The sequence below is a fragment of the Stegodyphus dumicola genome, chromosome 8, assembly GCF_044657685.1.
Source record: "Stegodyphus dumicola isolate Sdum_Otavi_A_Nest chromosome 8, ASM4465768v1".
NCBI lineage: Eukaryota > Metazoa > Arthropoda > Arachnida > Araneae > Eresidae > Stegodyphus > Stegodyphus dumicola.
The window spans coordinates 193,526,357-193,546,328 of record NC_140775.1 but is presented as its reverse complement, the minus strand read 5'-3'; the positions used below and the strand labels follow the sequence as shown (position 1 = coordinate 193,546,328).

Below are 19,972 nucleotides of genomic sequence, written 5' to 3'. Positions count from 1 at the left end.
TCACTGATATCCCTACTCAATCTCTCGATGTGTCACCTATGGATTTTTGTGCTTTCGGACTTTTAAAAACTGCATTATCCAAACATTGTCCCAAAACCCTAACAGGACTCTGGAAAGCTGTTCGGGAGGAATGGGATAGACAGAGTCGTAGCTAGGGTTTTCAGCGCCCAGGGACAACTGAAGATTTCACACCCCCTACTGCTTGCCAAGGATGGAAAACATTTAATTCTAAAATGTCGTAACATCAGTTTGGCGCCCCTTGGATCCTGCGCCCGGGGACAGATGCCCCCCTCTAGCTACGCCCCTGGGGATAGAATACCTCTTCTGCCACTTCAAAAGGCATTATTATCCTGGAAATTGTGGTGTCGAAAGATAGTTCAGAATAAGGGATGTCAAATAGAACATTTAAAAACACAAGAATTTTATGTAATTTAGTTTTATACAATATACATCGTCTAAAAAATGTTTGAACAGCCACTGTATATGTGCATTCGTTAGCGATTCTTTCAAAAACTGCAATTATTTTTTAATTATTTTTAGCGTAATATAGAATCATATATTGTAACCATTATACAGGGTAAGTCAAACTGAATATAGCGATTACAAATGGCTATAACAATTTATTGAAAACGATTTTATCTTTAAAATTAACACATGTACAGGGAACTTCACAATTTTGTATACCTACATCGTAGATGTTCTATATGACTTCCCTTGGTCACACGGACAACATCTAGGCGGTAGTTCATTTCACGCCATACATTCTAAAGCATTTGTTCAGTCACCAACACAAGCGCATTGCAAATGCGTACTTTGAGTTCTTCAATTGTTTTGGGCATGGGAGGTACAAACACCCTGTCTTTCACATAACCCTCAAAGAAAAAAATCGCAGGGTGTCAAGTCCAGAGGTCTCGGTGGCCAAGAGTAGAAAACATCGTCGGCAGCTCCACTTTGATCGATCCAACGCTTTGGAAGATGTTGATTTAAAAATGTGCGAACCTCCGTACTCCATCTTGCTGAAAGATGTAATCCACGGAATCAGAGTCTACATACTTTGTTACTCTTATCGATAAATTCTTTTCCATTAAATATTTATAGCTGTTATATTCATTTTGACTCAAACGGTATTTTTCAGCATAGCTTCATTGCAATGCATTTATTTTTATTATCTTTTTTATGTCAGTTATTTATTGAAAGCTTTGACAGTTCTAATTCTTTGGTTCATTAACAGTGGCAAAGTGCTCGAAAATTATCCCTGGAAAGAATACCTGTGAAGTCTTTAAATAATACTGAAACGTGCTTATACTAAGTATAAGGGAAGAGACTATGAAAACGTCGGCGTAGATAGCTGTCCATCACAGGTAATCGAACTGCTTCATGATTTTTACTTGTGAAGTCTTGATTATTAAGTTCGTTTAATTATTAATGATCAGATTGCAACTGAATTAGTGATACATCTTCTGGACTTAAATAAAAATTATTTTTATATCTGGAAACTCGTATATACTATTCTCCTTGGGGAGAAAATGTAACTATAACATTTATTTTAAAGGACAGATTAGCATTTCAAAGTAATACATGGACATTACACGAAATACACCAAGAAACTTTAAAACAATGTTCAACCTGCCAGTAGGGAGTTTTCTTACCTGTTGTGCTACTGGATTGATGTGTTGTTCGGTCTGGTAGCACAACAGCTACATATGCACCCATTATTTTTGCCGAAAATGGTACTTTTGTTAACTTCTGTAAGGTATTAAGCAAGAATGAGGTGCTAAAGAGAAGCGGTTGCTAAAATACAGTGTTTAATAAACAATAACACTAGTGAATGTGCTAATATTTGCCCTTGCTGCATCAGGATGGTTAATGACACAGAACATCTGCTAAAGTCATCCTGATGAGGTGACAATCCACTCCCTGCTGTTTACGTGCACTGCCCGTAATCTTCTATTGGTGTCCTAGCCTTTCTGCACACAAGCTGCACATATTGTTTCAGTCACAGAAGCATTCTGACCCACTTGTCTGGTAAGGTGCAGAAAGAAACATTGAGTTCTAATGCCAACAATACACTCTCTGGTGATTATATGGTTGTCCCGTGTGATGCAGATGCAGTGTTACTTGTTGCTGAACTAGAACTAATATTAAAATATTATCTACTCATGATTTCCACAAAATCAGATTGTTTCAGTTCTGAGTTGTCATTTTTGTCAGAATTAAGTTTTTGCTAATCAGATTCAGTTGGTGCAGTGTCTTTAAATAAAGTTAAAAATTTAATGTACAGCTCATAAATGATTAATCAGTAGCCCAGGAACCTAATATATGGTGTAAGATATAGTTTTTGTTCAATGCACTAACATTTCATATATTTATTAAAATCAGACAGGCAGCATATTCATGTAATAATAAATCCCTTCCTAATAAAGTTTTTTTAGATCAAAATTATAAAGCATTTATCAATCTCCTCAATTCCAATACCAGTAAACTGGTTGATTAATAATCATAAAGGACTATATGGTTGTCTGAGGAGGAGTACCTTTATGAAGAATCTTTAAAATGCATACTAGTTTATATTCATATTACACATGAAAAAACGATGACAAATTGACCAATGTTTTATTTTCCAATCAAACGTGCTCATAAAAGTAACATTTAAAATTAGTACAGTACAAAGTCTGAAATCCGGACGTCCATTATCCAGAATGATCTAAAATCCGGACCTCAAAACCACCAACATTTTTCTTGTAGGCTTTATGCATGCGCATTTGATTCCCCCTCCGTGCATAATAAAACATCTGGAAAGTCCCGCTTCTTAATTTCACTTCACTAAATGAAATACCTTGTTATTGAAGAAACAATCATTTTAGCATAAATTTGTACAATCAGTAATTTGCCTCCATTGCTGCGTGTCTGCTTGGCACACATCTCAAACCGAAACATTCCACATGGATACATCGTTGATCTGATGCCAACCTGGCGAATCATTATTTATTATACTTTCCTTTCATCACATGTTTATCAACACATGACAACTTGAGTAATGACTCATGTAGCGATGCCTAAACAATTTTTTTATGTTAGTAATTCAATAACAAAGGAGTATGGAACATTTTATGTTGACATTACACTTGGCAATAATTACAGATTTAAGTTAAATGTGCTAAAAATGTTGGCGAGGGAAAATTTAACAAAAGTTTCTTTCCATATGCAAAAAATAGATTTTGTTGACGATACTCATAGACCCAAAGATTACATTTAGGGCTATTTGAATTAAGAATAACTGATTTGTTATTAGTATAAACGCAGAACAAGCTTGTAAGGCGGCACTGTGTCGCAGAATTTAGGGCCCACAAGAGAGTGCATCAGGCGGTAAGATATCTAGTGGCAATCCTCAATGGTCAAATTTATTTATGTGTGAATGTGGAAATTTATTTATTCAGAAGTCTGATAAGCCTTACGCATGTGCAAGAAATACACATAAATAGCATAAATAACTAAACCAATACAACTCAAGCTTAATTGTCTCAGTGCGCGATAGAAGCAAGATAAAATTTAACAGAACAACTTGTCGCCAAGCTTATGATACATAGCCAAATATATATAGTGAACGATAGCTAAATTTAATGATGATAGCAGCGAATTTTAATTGTTTTCAGATATTGCAAACAATGGTGAAATTTTCCAATTAACAGATTTTGTAAAGAAATGTGGAGAAGCAGTAATAAATGAAGATGATATAGAAGAAGTTTTTCATCGTGATGACAATGCTTATCAGTCATCAATCGATGAATGGTGAAATCTGTAGTATGGTTCTAAATCCAGAAAATACCGCTACCGATACTGAAGAAAGTGACAGAGAAGTTACTGAAAACGAAAAAATTTGGATTGATTGGAATTCTCGACACAGCAGTTACAGGACTTTTTTTGTAAATTTTGATACTCTTTAGATCATAAGTACTTCATTATGTTGTACTGTACCAATCTTCCAGTTTCTTAATAATATTCATATAAATGGTGAGAGAAGGAAATCAGAGATAAAAAAATTAACAAAAAGGCATGAAATTAATAGTGTCTGAAGTTATCAAAAATTTTTAATTAAAAAGAAACTTTCTGCGCATGCGTGGACCTTTACGGCTGCAAATATGCTTGTGCGCATGTGCATAATACGTTTACGCATGCGCGTTTAATGTATAACGGACGGTATAAGCTAAGCTAAAATTATCTAATTCAGTTAATGTTGCAGATTGCGTTGTTCCTTAATCTTCGAATTGGATCCGGTTTATTATTTTTTGCAGACTGTTAGAGCAATTTTATAAAAGTAAGCTTGAACTTTCGATTATGTCAAATAGAATTTCCGATATATATTTACTAATATGTAAAGGATCTACAAAGCAAAAGTATGTTTCAATTTCACGCTGCTCTGCGGCGCACAATGAATTGGAAGTTGATCTGTCAGCACTATTCTTATCTTCAGGGCAGATGTTTTTATTTTATTTTATTATTATACAGCAATTATAGGACTTGAACAGCAGAACTTTGTAACTGAAGAAGAAATTATGTCTGTTTATAGAATTAAAGAGAAAGTATTATCACATAAAACGAAGCAACTTAAACAACTTACATTGAAAGAAATGTTTAATAAAGTAAACAAATAAATATTAAGCTTTTTTTTGTGTGTAAATTTTGATACCCTTTATATCATAATTGTTTTTTATTTCATAAATTATGGTTTCATATTTTTAATTTTATAATTTCTGCATGCCATCTTACCAGATTTAAACTGATGATCTATAATCCGGAATCGCCAAAGTCCCGATGAGTCCGGATTAACGGCTTTTGACTGTATTTCTTTTGAAGCAATGAATAAGTCTTCAAAATCTGAATATTTCACGTATAAGTTGCTCTATAATACAAAATTATTTGAAGGTTTGAGTTTTCATAAATACAGTTATGATTTTTTAAAAGGTTTTTGTATTTTTGATTTGACATTAGCAATGGGAACAGTAACTTTAAATGAGAGAGAGATATAAAAATATTTTTACGCAAGAGCGGGGGGGGGGGGATATATTTGTCGAACGAAATTGAATACTCTTATTTTTAAAAAAGGGTATTCTGTATTTAATAATGGGGTTAATTAACATGGTATGGTTAATTAATAATAAATCACAACGATTGAAATTAAATCAGAAAGTCAGTTACTATAAAAATAAGTAATTTTTATTAACAAATATGAGACAAAAATATTCTTGTTTACAATAACAATACAAATTATGAAAATATATAGTCATATATAATCTAATTATCAAAGAAAAACAATAAATTTGAAAAATAATTTAATCATTCATATGAAACTTTATACAAACTGCATAATATTTTTCATGTAACTGAATCGTTAAAAACACTTCTGGAAGCCAGAGCTTTCTAAAATATTAATTTAGTATCGTCGTATTTTATATAAATTGAAAGAATTCTATATGATTAATTTCCTAATACAAATACACTTTTCATTCAATAATTTTTTTTCTCAATTTATAACAATGCTGTGCACAAATTTTGAACACCAATGACTATACAAATATATTTTATAATTGCTGTACAACACACTTGAAAGACACATTCTAGACACTTAATTCATGTATCTTTTGATTAATAAAAAATTAGTACTGTGCATAATTTATATGTTTAGTCTGAAAATACAGAGAAATGCAAAATTCATAGCATAAAGATTAATCTATAGTTTATATTTTCAAGGAACATTATAAATAAATATATTACTCTACAACTCGGAACACTAAACACTGCACAGCATTCATTTGTACTATACTGATATAAACTTTCAATAGATGTTTTTATCTGTGATATTCAGGGATGGACAAAAGTCACTAGGTCATTTTGATGTTTATTTAAATTGCAATAAAATAAACATGTTACCCCACAGAATTTAGCATTTTATCTTCTAATTTCATATGGCAATGCAAGAAGCACAGGAATGCTTTAAAAACATTTTCAAAGCAATTATGTAATTTAACTAATAATATCACCATTTAATGGGCAGTCACTTTTAGCCCACCCTGTATATTTAGGAACTTGTAAATATTCACAGGAACTATTAGTCTGCCTATGTAATAATCTCAATGTGATATACCAGATAGGTACTCAAGAACAAAATACTATCTATTTACTTATTTACATTCACATACACTAAGAAACAAACTGTCAGATTAATAATTAATGAAATTTCAAGTAAAAACACTGATTTTTCTTTTCACATGAATTTAATTTTAAAGTATAAAAATCTCCAAAATTTTATTAATGAAGCAATTTATAAACAAACAAGTTTAAAGAAAGATTTTAAATTGAGACATAAGATGGGTTCCAAAAGTTTTTCTAAGATCTGCGTTTTTCTGAAACAGCATTTTTTTGTTAAAGAATCGTAGATTAAAGGTATATCTTATCATGTGAAGTCTTATATTATATGATTATATATTGCAGCTTAGAGAAGTAGAAGTATGAATATATTTCATAAAACCACCATTACAATACTCAACTGCTTCTTGTATTTAACTGGCTATTTACTATTATATCTATAGCGATTCTTTAATTAAAAATAATTTTGTGTATGTATTCACTGTACATAAAACTCTAAATTTGATTAACTGATATGTTGAGGAACTTATTTCTTCATATTCACTGATAATACAGACTTTTATCTTTTTTAACTTTTAGCTAAAAGAAGTATCTAAAGGATTTTGGACAATTTTCAATGTGCTTTCCTAGTCTTAGTTCAGAGTGACTACAAGTAGGCTTGATGTTATAGCTTTTTTAGTATAATATTATATATTTAAAAAGTTATGTTTAACCTAATGCTATTTTTTGTGAATAAATGATAGCTTTGATCACAGAGAATTTTTCTTGTCTTCAACTTATTGAAGTTGAAATGCATTTCATTTTATGAGTGGCTGCTTAAAATATTATTGTTTATATAAATAAAGCACACAGAGAAACTACAATAATCTACCATTAGTTTATATTTTTGGATATATATATATATATGTTAGTTTTTGTGGAAGATGAAACTAATTCACTTTTTTTAAATCGTGGCTGAGAAAAACTGTTGCATAGATCTAAATGGATCGAAAATCACAACTGGCTTAATGGTTAAAGTATTTTTATTTTGAACAGCACCAATTACTTAGAAATACATTTTTGCTTGAATTGGTACAAGATTAGGGATGCTAAATGCACCCCACAATTTGTAAATACGTAGCTTACATTTTAGATAACAGAAGAGAAACTTAGCGAAGATATGTGACTTTCTTCAGCAGAAGAAGCAGGCACGAAAGAGTGATACGTAATAACTGCAGTAGTATTTATAAGCTAAGAAAGTCTTTGTTTTAACCCTGAGCAGCTACTGGACAAAGTTTTTTTTTGCAGCACAGAGAAATTTCAGGGAAACAGTGATACAACATGCAGCAGAATGATGTGAAATGGTGCAAAACATATCCTTAAAGAAGGGATGTGTTTAATTAAAAATTAAAAATTTAAAGATCTATTGCCAGTTGTTTCCAATTTAGTTATATAATTTTGTTTCATATTTTACACACACACATACATATGTATCCTTTTTTATATTTGTAAAATAACTCACAAAACTACTTTTTTACTATACACTAATGAAGTAAAGTAAAATTATTTTTTTCTTTCTTCATTAATGCAATGACAATGATCATATGATTAGAAAAGTGGTAGCAAACAGTAGCCATATAACCAGAATATGATAAAAATATACTGGCTGGAAAAAAGATGCATAATTATATAAGATTGAGGTATTTGTTTTAAAGTACAGCATGTGTTAAGCGTGGTATCATTAACAAATAAATTTATAATGGCAAATAATATAAATATACTGCTTTGTATGTAGTGACATATTTGCTTACACTAATTAATAATAAAGAGCACAAACAAAATGTGATAAGCTTTTATATGAAAGCATAAAATATATATAATCATTTTCTTAGTTAAAAACACATATTTTAATTAGCTAAGTATAAAATATACAGTACTTTTAAATAATACTATCACAAAACATTGGTAATAAATGGACAGTTAAAAGACTAAGAAATTACACCACTTTTTTACTAACTGAAAACTATGCTCAGAGATAGATTTCAAGCATAGTTTTTCTTGCAACTGAAGCAAACACTTGAAACATGCAGACTTCTGTTACTATTATATCTTTTCTGAAATCTTTTTTCTTCCTGTTCATTAAAATAATTACTATTATATCTAATATATAATAATTACTATTATATTATAAATATATAATAATTACTATTATATTATAAATAAAAAATTACTATTATATCTTTTCTGAAATCTTTTTTCTTCCTGTTCATTAAAATAATTAAAGCTCGTTAGAATTCATTGATGTAATTGTACAGATAATGAACCTTGATACACACATTACAGTAGAGCTTATTAAACTTGAAAGGCATGTTATGCACTTTTAAGAATAGTTCTCTGAATTACGTCTGCCAAGAAGGTTTCTAACTAAAACATATAAGAACCAGCCCATTGTATTAAATGAATTTATAAAACGTGAAAATCTTTAGTTCTTCCTACCAACCTTTTGCGCTTATATCAAGGAGTTCACCTAGTAAATAATTAAAGCATTATAAACTTTTTATTTATTAATGTGTTTCATCAGCTTTAGAAGAAGGCAAAGTGTCTGTCAAGATTGTTTGATTACATTTTGTTCTCTAACTACCATATCTTTTCTTGAAGATAACCTTCTAAATCAAATGATCTCCTTTTTTTTTTTTTTTTCTTTTCCAGTCTTATTTCAGACAAGACAATATAATAAATTTGGATATTTTTATGTATCTACTTATATTTGTTTGTTGCTTCCGACCAAAAGTTTACAAAGGTTCTACTTATAAAGACATTTTTCCAACTAGGAATATTTGTGTTTTCATGCGACTGAAAAATGAAGGTAACAACAACCCAAGAAGTTGCACAGTTTCATGAGTTATAAGTCAGTCCACTTCTTTGGTAACTGTAAATGAATGACAAACAAAAACAACTGAGGAAACATATAGTACTCTGAAAAGCTTATCTGGAAAATGCAATCTTAAACATCTAGAGTCTTTTTGTTTTTTTTCTGCACAAGGTTAAGCACCAACACTTTTTAAATAAGCATTTAAGTTAAGCATACATGTTAATCATGGATTTTTATGAAATATCAAGCTTGTTGTATTTTAAACAAAAATAATTAGGAAGTAGTATTTCAAACTGACATCATATGAAAATAAATTTTGGTATTTCATAAAGAAAGCTTAAAGTTTAATGTAACTGATACAGGTGGAGTAAATCATCTTTACAAACAATATAAAAAATACCTGACACAGTGATTTCCAAAGCATGGACCACAGCCCAACTAGTAAGCTTGGGAGCTAATTTCTGGTGGATTGTGAAACGTTTTGAAAGCTGTTGATTAGGACATACAACTATGCACATTTATTTATAATTAATCAAGTTACAGCTTTTAATTAATTGTTAATAATTACATATTTACTGTTATTTCCCTAAATTTTTACTTTCCCTTATCTGTTACTTCATAAAACTATATACATGTGAGTCATAATAAAATGCAACTATATGCAGATGAGATGTAGATAACAATTAAAAATTTGGATAAACACTGCTCTGACACATATCAATGGCATCAAAAACATGAATCTGCAAAATGATCGCTAGTGAAAAAATTTGGGGAAATAAGTTCTTTTACGTTCATTACTATCTTTCAGCATAATGAAAATTATGAAAAAACTATACATTGCTGACAGTAATATTTTTAACACTTGAAGCACCATCACTTTTTAAATTCACACTCAAAGTGTTGAATTTTAAATTGGATTTAATATCTAGTACAATAATTAATTTTGATGTTAGTTTTTACAATCAAGTTCATAATTCTAGATTAGGAGTTCTCAACTGGGAGGGAGTGGAATGCAGTCAGCCTTTTGTTTACCTGTTAAGTATTTCATTTTATTTTATGAATATGAAAAACTACTTTTATTCAGTTTTTGGTATTTATCAACACTTTTTACAATTTTCTTGTTCAATTTATAACACACATTAAAAAAGACGAACCAGGGGGAATAATCATCTAGCAGTGGTGAAAGGGGTGGGGCAAAAAAGGTTGAGAACCACTGTTCTAGATCACAAAAAGAAACAATTTTAAAGAACAGGGTAGATAAATAAATCAAGACAAGATAAGTGATCAAGTTAAGAGGATAAATAGTGACAATTTTTTTCAATTGAAAATTAAAATATTTGATTGATCGCATATGAAAATGATCTTCAAAAATTCTAATTTATTTTATTGCTGCAACTCTTGGTATATTAAAAAATATTTTTGCATGAAATTATACTATACCAACTTTTTAATGAATCTTTCATTATTTTAAGATAGTTAAGTAGATATCAGTACTCAAAAACTCATAATTAAAAGTTTCAGAAAATGAAAAACAATTACATATATTTAAATTATTTTACAGATCACAAATCAATAATCTATTACTGATTTGAACTTATCATTAATAATTATACATTTGAACTTACTCAACAGTGTCATTCTTAGTGAACTTAACAAATTGTCAATGCAACTTAAAAGTATAAAACAAATTCTCTTGTATATAACTGCAAATTAAAAATGATCGGATCTTTTGGGAAAATGAAGAATATCTTGATGAATGAGCAAACAATGAATGAAAATATAATTAATATATGCAGTAATGATTCAGTATACAGGTACAAAATTTAGAATGCACAGAAAACATTAACATTAGCATCACTCATCATGTTACAAAGGCACACATGCTTGTATGACACAGTAAAAATGGCAACTTGACAGTAAAAAATAATCCAATTCACTCATAACCAACCCAGCATAATATTTCACCCATACAAAATGTGCAACTTGCCTAGCAATAGTAATTCTATCTCTTTTCTTTTAGTGGAGCTGCAAAAATGCTAATATTTTTGCATGTTTTATTTTTAAATAGATTAAAATAATGATATAAATTCCACCTGTTTAAACTGCTCTTTCATTACTGCACTTCTGTTAAATAAACTTGGCCCAGTTGTTTTGCTTGATTTTCAAACGTATATACACAGAAGTATAGTGTCTTTAATCACATACATGCATTTTCGTGATGAAAGAACAAATTTACAAAACCATTTAAACACTTCTGATTTCTTAGTCTGTTCTAAGAAAGACAGTGATGTTAGTGTTTCTTCTATTTTACACTGATACACAAAACTAAAAATTTAAAATTAATTAATTTATTATTAATTAAAAATGGGCATATCTGAGACTAAAAATTAAAATTCTCAACAGAACTCTGTTGTTTTTTCATTGATTTTAGGCACTGTGCAATCATCCCCAATTCAACATTTTTTTCAGCTAACACAATTTATCAATTACAGTCTATCTCTGTTGGACTGAATTTCAAATAGCATAATTCGCAGGAGTGAATGACAACAACGAATATGACAATTGGGGGGGGGGAATCACCTCATTATGAATGCAGCATTAGTTACTGGGAAAACAAAATTTTACTTAATTCACATCATGAAGATTTCAACACTACACGAAGAGTATTGTTGAACATTGTACAAATTCTTTATGTTTATTGCTGAATATGAAGTGTATTATTTTATGATTCACATCATGAAGAGTTTAGTGATCTCATTAACATGGATCATCAATAAGCACATGAACTCAATGTATTTATTTAAGTGACCTTCCCCCCAAAAATTAATTTGAAATAGTTTTAGGTAATATTTTGTCTTTTTGAAGATTTAAATGAGTGATATTTTTCTCTTTTCTGGGCGGAGGGATGGCATAAAAAAGAATTACAGTAAAAGTACTTTCAAATTTATGGGATCCTGGCATCAAGAAAAGCGTGATTTATGTAAAAATGGATAAACACTGGCTATGCAGTACAAAAATTTTATGACAAGCATTTTTTTATGTTATATACCCTGTATATGTTGATAAACTAAAAAAAGAATGCTCTGTTCTTTCGAACTTCTGCTGGAACGATTAGCGAAATTGCCATAAATTTTTATGGTCGATGGAATTTCACAATTGAATATATTTTACTTTGGCATTTACGTCTGAAATGCTCCCTTTTTCTGATAATTTCACATAATTTAAATGTAGACATTTAATATTCAAGTAGCTAACAAATAAAATAAATCTTTAATCAGCTTCTCTACAGTGAACTGCACTTTTTAATGAGCTAAATTATCCGGAATTTTTGAGCATTAGGAATTTTCTAGGCCTTCCAGATAGTCAAGCTTTTACCATATATTAAAGTTTACTCAGATTAAAAACTTTAAAACTATTTTAAGTGAAGGAGTGTTATAGAAAAGTCTGATAAATAGCTTATTTACAACATTTTACATCGATTCATATTTAGTTTAACACTCCTTCACTTAATATTACATTTTACAGGGCTTAATTAACAATGTTAAGCAAAGAACTAATAATACAGGGTAATTCATAAAGATGTATCTACTTTCCAGATGCTGAAAAAAGAGTGACCGTCAAAGACATGCACCACTTCAGCAAACCACAAGGTAGACATATCGTTAAAGTTTGTGTCTAGCCCCTGATGGAAGTTACATAGGCAATAATGTGCATGTGTGACTAGTCATTCGAAATGGTTACATCTGCAGTGGAGAAGGCTTTTTGTGGTCTTGAATTTAGCAAAACGGAATCCACAACTGCATTTTCGATCACAATTCGGAAAAGAACCTTCAACTAGAAAATCTATCTATGAATGGCATGAAAATTTTAAAACTACCGACTGACTGTTTGTGCAAAAGTCCTGGACCACCAACTGTATGACTGTATCCCAAGAAGTCGCCGATTGAGTTTGCACCGCATCGTGTGACTAAGGGTTCACAGATCAAACATCTGTGACTGTCTCTAACAAAATACCATACAGTAATGTTACAGGTAACATATAATATGTTTCAATAAAACTGTATACTTCTTCATGAATCACCCTGTATAAACCAAAGTAAAATAGTTAAAAAAGGGAAAGGAACATTTTAAAATTGCAGAACAGTTTAAACAGACTCACCGAAATCCTCATATTACTTATTACAAAAATAAATCTTTCCTTTTATCACAATAATCAGTAAGTTTTCATATACGCTTATATAATATTTATAATATATATATAAATTTCTTTGACTTGCACATTTTGTATAGACTTTTTAAATTTTGAAGTGTACAATCTATAAAAATACATCAAAAATTCGCATTACTACAGTATATACGTTTATTAAGAACTTCAGTTTGAGATCAGTATTTGGTATATCAGGGGTTCTCAACCAGGTAGCTGCATATAAAGGAGGGATTTCACAGTTTGAAGGAATCTGTTCAACTTTAGATTCATGAATTCAAATCAAAAACAGATGATCATATTTTAATTTGCAACTGAAACTGACAATATCAAAAAATTATGAAAACTTAAATATAGGCCTCATTAACAGCAGGAAAACGATCAGAAACATTATTTTTATTTATTATTACATTTATCATTATAATAAAACCTTAAATTTATACACATCTTTACAATATACTAAAATAAAATAATCTCATTTCTCAGCGAATATTAGTTGATATATTATTATTCCAAATAATATTTTATATATTATTTGGAATGTATAGCTTCAAACTTCAGAAGGGAGAATGACATTTGACATTCTGATTTATTGTGCGACAAAAGGAAAAGAATTAAAAAATAAGAGGCGGTTGAGAACCATTGTTATATACAAAACAGTAATTACATATAAAACAAATTCCTGATTAATTCATACAAATTTTTTAGAGCAAAGAGAAAAACAATGATTATAAATTAGAAACATAAATTAAGTAACTTACATTATTCATATATAACAGTGTTTTGAGTTTTCCAAAATACTTCTAATAAAGAGACTAAAATTTACTTAGAAAACTGTGTGTTATTTTTTCACATATAAAATGTGTTGGATATGAATAGAAAACTTTAAAATGCATTAAATTTTACAAACAGAGTGCGAACACTTATTTCATTATTTACTAAGAGATAAATGCACAATAAGTTTTTACGATCAAGAGAAACAACAACTATAAAATGTGACAAAATATTCATAGCAATCTTGTAATAAATGGCTCTTGTGCATCTCATAAAAATATTCAACAGTACTGTTAAAGATCTACAGCAAAAGTATACTATTAAACTATACAATACATATACACATATTACAAGAGTTTAAAACAAGTTTTTTTTTTTTTTTTTTTTTTTGACTGAGTGACTACATTTAAGTCACAGGATATTTATAAATTCAATCCAGGATATTAACATACTTCTTGATTAAACCTATTTATAACTCTCAAAGAGGCATATTTTCACTATATTATATAGATAATAATACACACTCATACACATACCCACACACGCGCATATATATATATAGAACACTATACAAACAGCAAAATAAATGAATAGCAAAATGTAAATTCTAAATAGCAAAAAATTAAGTGAAAAGCACATTTATGTTATTAAAAGGTAACTCTTACAACTTGTGCTCTTGAGTATTAGCTTGCTGTGAAACTTCTTTAGTAGCAGCAGAAGTAGCACCATTATATATGCGAAAACTGGATGGCCTTGATTTAACCCAGTGGTCCCAGACAGTGATATTCTTAGTTGGGTGTAATAAAAGGTAATATATTATCTGAAAATGCAGCAAAAAACAGCAAATTAAAACTCAGTTTTATAATCTATTATTCTAATACCTATTTTTATAATCTATTAATTACACTCCTGCAGTTCAGCTGTTACTCCTGTATTGTATAGCAAAAGAACTAACTAATTTATTAACAGATTTGGCATTTAAATAGTTAATGTTAGTAGAATTATAAATTAAATTGCTTTATTCCCTGAGCAATGCAGCGCCTGACGAATATTATGAGAAAGCTAAGCTGGAAAAATAAAAAAATACAAGAGCACGTGCATTTAACATTAACTAAATAAATATCTCTTTTTGATTTCGAGAAAGTTCCAGAAAATTCTCGCATGCAATTTAAAATCTTATAAAAAGGAGGAAAACCTCTCAATTCGATGATTAGTTAGTTTGTTGTTGTTTTAAGAGTTTGTTTAGAAAACTGCTCTTGTTGATAGTAGCGAATTCGCGGATTAGCTTTCTTTAGCTGTTTAGAATTGAGTTCTCTTGAACATTTGAGTAGTTAAAAGATAACTACTGTGAGATATTGTAATACTGCAAGAACATCTGAGGAAATTTAAGCATTTTTATTGTGATAATAATAAATTTTGTTCATTTTTCATCAGACTTGTGCATTCATTTCATAACGAACCCGTAGGCACGCAACAATACTGAATGCTAAATACAATGAAATACTTATGTATCATAAATAAAACATTAAAGTTTAAATGCCAAATTACATACATCAAACATCAGCATTAAATAAAGCAATAATAAAATGTAGTCTTATATGCATTTTTTTAAAGATGTACAATGTATTTTCATTTTCTCTCCCTCCTAATATATGTAAAAGTAAGGAATTCTCTAACTTTGGGTTAATATTCATTTAATGACACAACAGTGAAAATTACTACATATTTATTATCAAATATCAAGTAAAGCTTCAAGAAATTACAGTACAATAAACACCATGTTTTAAATACTGCAAAAGCACTGAAAACACTAGTCTTAAAAATACTCATGAAAGGGGAAAAGAAAAGACAAGATTTAAAAGGACTATAATTCTCTTCCTTCTACACTAATTATGTCTGAAATGAAGACTGCCACAATTATGATGGGGGGCATCAAACTACATTATACAATGGTACATAAATATTGCTTCCATGCCCATTCTTAATAAAATAAAATAAAATAACTATATGTTTGCTTTGTTGCTCTGACAGCAGTTATATCTGCATGTGATATCAAGCTAGCTTTCATCACAGATACAGCTTTTTCCACCTTAGGTGACTCTATTTTCAACTTTCATGAACATATATATATATATATATATAATGAAAATTCTATTTAGGCTACTTGAATACAGCAAATGACAAGGGTTATCTGCCTAAGGTGGGAGATGCCTTTATAGAGGGCTTGAACAGCATGGGTACCTTGGGATTGACATACACGTACTTTCAGAGAATGTGCCCTGATGGCTATCTAGGACTACAAAGAAGTTAAATTTTAGCTCTTCAATACATTTTGTTGCATACATATAAGACTGTATTTTGCTTTTATATTACCTATATTTTATATTATTTTAGCATTTTTACCCCTTTCAATTTAAAATCAGAACTCATAAATTTAATAAATAATTTACTTTTCACCTACTTTATTATATCTTTTAAAATTTTAATATTCTTTGACCCACTTTACTACATTTTTGCATACATAAAGTGCGCTAGTTAGCTTCCACATGCACTGAATATATTTTTTAACAACACCTGCAAGTATTATGTAATGTGTTTTATACTTTTTGGTGATCACAGAATGTTCTTGCTACTAAGATTTACATTGAAATGGTTTCCACTTGTCAATAGTGCTTTGAATATTAATCAATTTCTCTGCTTTTTGCCCCCAAAATATACAAGAAAGATCATGAGACAAAAAACCAAAATGAAAATAATACTTTTCGATTCATTTATATTACATTCCATGAAAACTTCTTTAAATATTTCATAAATTATTTTAAATGCATTATACATTTAACCTACATAATCTATTGATTAAATGCTTCGTACAATTAACTTAAAATGCTTTATTTATTCAACAAAAATATATTTTAAGATACTTACCATTATCACCAAACCCAAAACGAAGCTCAAAAATTGCATAAACATGGCCGGATATTTATAAGTAACATGGGCAGGGCAATAAATAAACCATACACTCATCAATGCAGAGTTTTCCAAGAAAGATAATACATAGTAAAATGTAAATCGACGGCGTGTAGGACTGTCCTTAGGGTTAAAGTAGCAAAATATGAATAAAACTCCAAGAACAAGATTGTATAAAAATTCTTCACACCTAAAAAGATTAATTATTAAATTTATTAAAAATAAATTAATAAAATATAAATTTATTAACAATAATAACTTCATAAATATACAATAAGATATTATTAAAAGACACACTTTTAACAAAATACAATTATTTTTGATTCACATGATTTTTTACTTTAATCTTATGCATCATTTTAAAATTCTCATATTTATTTATAAAATACCGATAAATTATGTTTAAAAATAAATTTCTAATAAAGACTGTTGAGACTGGTGATGTGGACATCACCAGTCTCAACAGTCAGTAGCAAACTCATTTATGCAAGTAACATGTGCAATTTAAGTACTTGATAGATTTATATGCTTTCACTGATCAGTGATAGATGAATTTTTTGGGTCATAACTAATTATAATGGGGTTATAAAGTCTGCAGCTCATGACAGAGAAAGCACCAGTTTCTTTTTTTCAGAAATATGGTCTTTTGCCTAACAATACAGAATGAGAAACTTCAAATTCTGTCAAGGAACTGCACTTTTTAAATGACCAAATTTCAGCAAGTCAGCTGAAACTAGCTGACCATTAATACTAACCAGTAATAGATTGGAACAATTTTACTGTGGGCATTCTGAATAAACTTTTTGGTAAAATCATTGAAAAAAATAGTAGGAATATAAGAAAGCCTTTTTATGAAGCATAAAAGTGAAGTGCGTCGAATACTGATTTCTTGTTAAATAAAGAGATGTCGCTTGTGATTTTTTCAGAAACAACTGGAACAACTTTAGCAGGATCTTCTCCAACTTTTATGGTTTAATGATAGTCAACTTTTATGGCTGACATGATAAAGCACATAAAACCACTTTCTGAGATACATGGCTTTATTGCTCTATAGAAGGAGAGGACAAACTTCATGTCAATAATATAGATTAGTATTCAAAAATATTCAAGAGCCACAATTACATGTTTTAACAATCGTAACTAGATTTTACACTAATTTACAAAACTCTAAAACAGTTTGTGAACAGAGTAAAAATGTTTCAATAAACAAATAACATTGGTTGTTCATGCTCGGAATTTGGGAAATACTTTTACAATATATAAGTTTCTACAATGCATTAGAAATCTCCTCCCCCGAGATACAAAATTAAACGTTTTCATATCATTTAAAAAGTTTTCTCATCTTATCTACAGATTTTAATGTGAATAAACTGAAACTGAAAAACTGCACAGTGGTCTTTTAAAACACCATATTTATTTGTAAATACATCATTCTCACATTTTAAGATACATTTTATGAAATAAAAGTATAGGCAAATACTTATTTTGTCCTGCAATGACTCTGAGAGAGACAATTTTTTTTCTTCCCACAAAATATAGATTCTCCAACCAGGGAAGAATATAGTCAACATTTTACTTAGCTGTTCAGTATTTAGTCTTGTTTCTGAATATAAAAAAGTTTTTTTTTTTTTTTTTTTTTTTTAAATATTTACTATTTTTACTCATGTTTTGTTACTTATCCCCTTTTGTATACTTTTTGTTTTTCAATTAATAAAACACATTGAGAATAATATAAATCTAAATAAACATATATGTATTTTCCAAGTTTTAAAAAGAAGGGAGATGAGTTTCTAGCAGTGGTGAAAGGGTTGCATGCTGCAAAAAGGGCTAAGAGAACCCTTGCTACAGAATTTCCTTAATAGCACCATCATTAGCTGTGGGCCAAAGGACATTGTTACCTATTTATTTGTGATAAGTTAGTAGATGAATAGGCCTAAATTGAAATCACTTGGCTATAACAATTAGCTGTAATTATGCAACATAACAATCTCTGTCTCTCTATATATATCTATCTATCTGGAGAAATCACACACAGGTGAATGGTTTTTTTTTTTTTTTTTTTTTTTTTTTTATATAAATATTTAGGCTATGTAATTATTCTACATAGTAAGACTGCTTAATTAAACATTTCACAATCATTCTGCAGCTTCATTTATCAGATTATTCAATTTATAAAAACCTACCAAATTTTTTGTGCAAAATATAGTGTAAAGAGGGAGGTCTTATTTCTGAGTAAATATGCAATAACCTGAAAACTGCAATCAAGGGACTTAATTTGTTAATCTACACATACTTCTCCGGAAAGAACGAAAATAACTATGATGAAATAGAAAACTTCTATGTTGAAATTGCAATCAACACTTGAATAAAAAAAATCACAGCTGAAATATGAAGATCACAATTTATTTTAATGAATTTTATTATATACAATCTGAACTGTCATATTTCATTTTAATCAGTGAAAACTAAAGCTATATATAGTCCATTACTTGGAGAGACATAGATTCATACTACATATTTTCAATGCATCTTTCTTTCGATTCACACTTTTAACATGTTCTTTCTGCATGTTTTCTAAAAATAGCCCAACCACAATATTAAGTTAAAGAGCCAGAATAATTTGTCATTACTTTGAAGATTATCCTGTACCAAAAATTCTGAAATTACAAAATGCACATCATATAATTTAAAAAAAAATTAAATTACTAATTAGAAAAGTATTATACATTGCGACAACATCAACTTCCACTTTTTAATTACATTACAAAAATAAAGCTACTCCTCACAAGGTTGAGTTTTCCAAAAGAAAATATTTATCCCCTTGAGCAGTTGCTAAAACTTAGATGTTTAAGTAGATCTCATAGTAAGTACAAAAATACATTTATTATGCACACAATACATATTATTAAAGAAAATTTTTACTGTTAAAGAAATGAAGATATTTTTTTTTAAACCTACACCCATCTTCGGCATTTCTGCTATTAGTCGACAAGTAGGCCAGTGAAATGATGAGAGTGTAAAAAAGAAAGGGT

At 29.3% G+C, this 19,972-nt stretch overlaps 1 protein-coding gene and 1 long non-coding RNA gene across 3 annotated transcripts in view; one reads left to right on the top strand and one right to left on the bottom strand.

Annotated features, from left to right (window-relative positions):
- The window catches only part of LOC118196467 (uncharacterized), a 92,871-nt gene extending 85,968 nt beyond the window's left edge, over nt 1–6,903 (top strand). For both annotated transcript variants that reach the window (XR_015042825.1, XR_015042826.1), the window contains exons 3-4: nt 1,232–1,361; nt 6,724–6,903. This is a non-coding gene — a long non-coding RNA (uncharacterized LOC118196467). The remainder of the gene's footprint in view (nt 1–1,231; nt 1,362–6,723) is intronic.
- LOC118193310 (XK-related protein 6-like) overlaps nt 5,193–19,972 on the bottom strand; it is a 34,188-nt gene continuing 19,408 nt past the window's right edge. Inside the window, exons 4-5 of the mRNA XM_035364381.2 lie at nt 16,899–17,130; nt 5,193–14,793 (exon numbers count right to left, since the gene is read on the bottom strand). Of these exons, the coding sequence (XP_035220272.1) occupies nt 14,635–14,793; nt 16,899–17,130 (391 nt within the window). The 3' untranslated portion in view covers nt 5,193–14,634. The remainder of the gene's footprint in view (nt 14,794–16,898; nt 17,131–19,972) is intronic.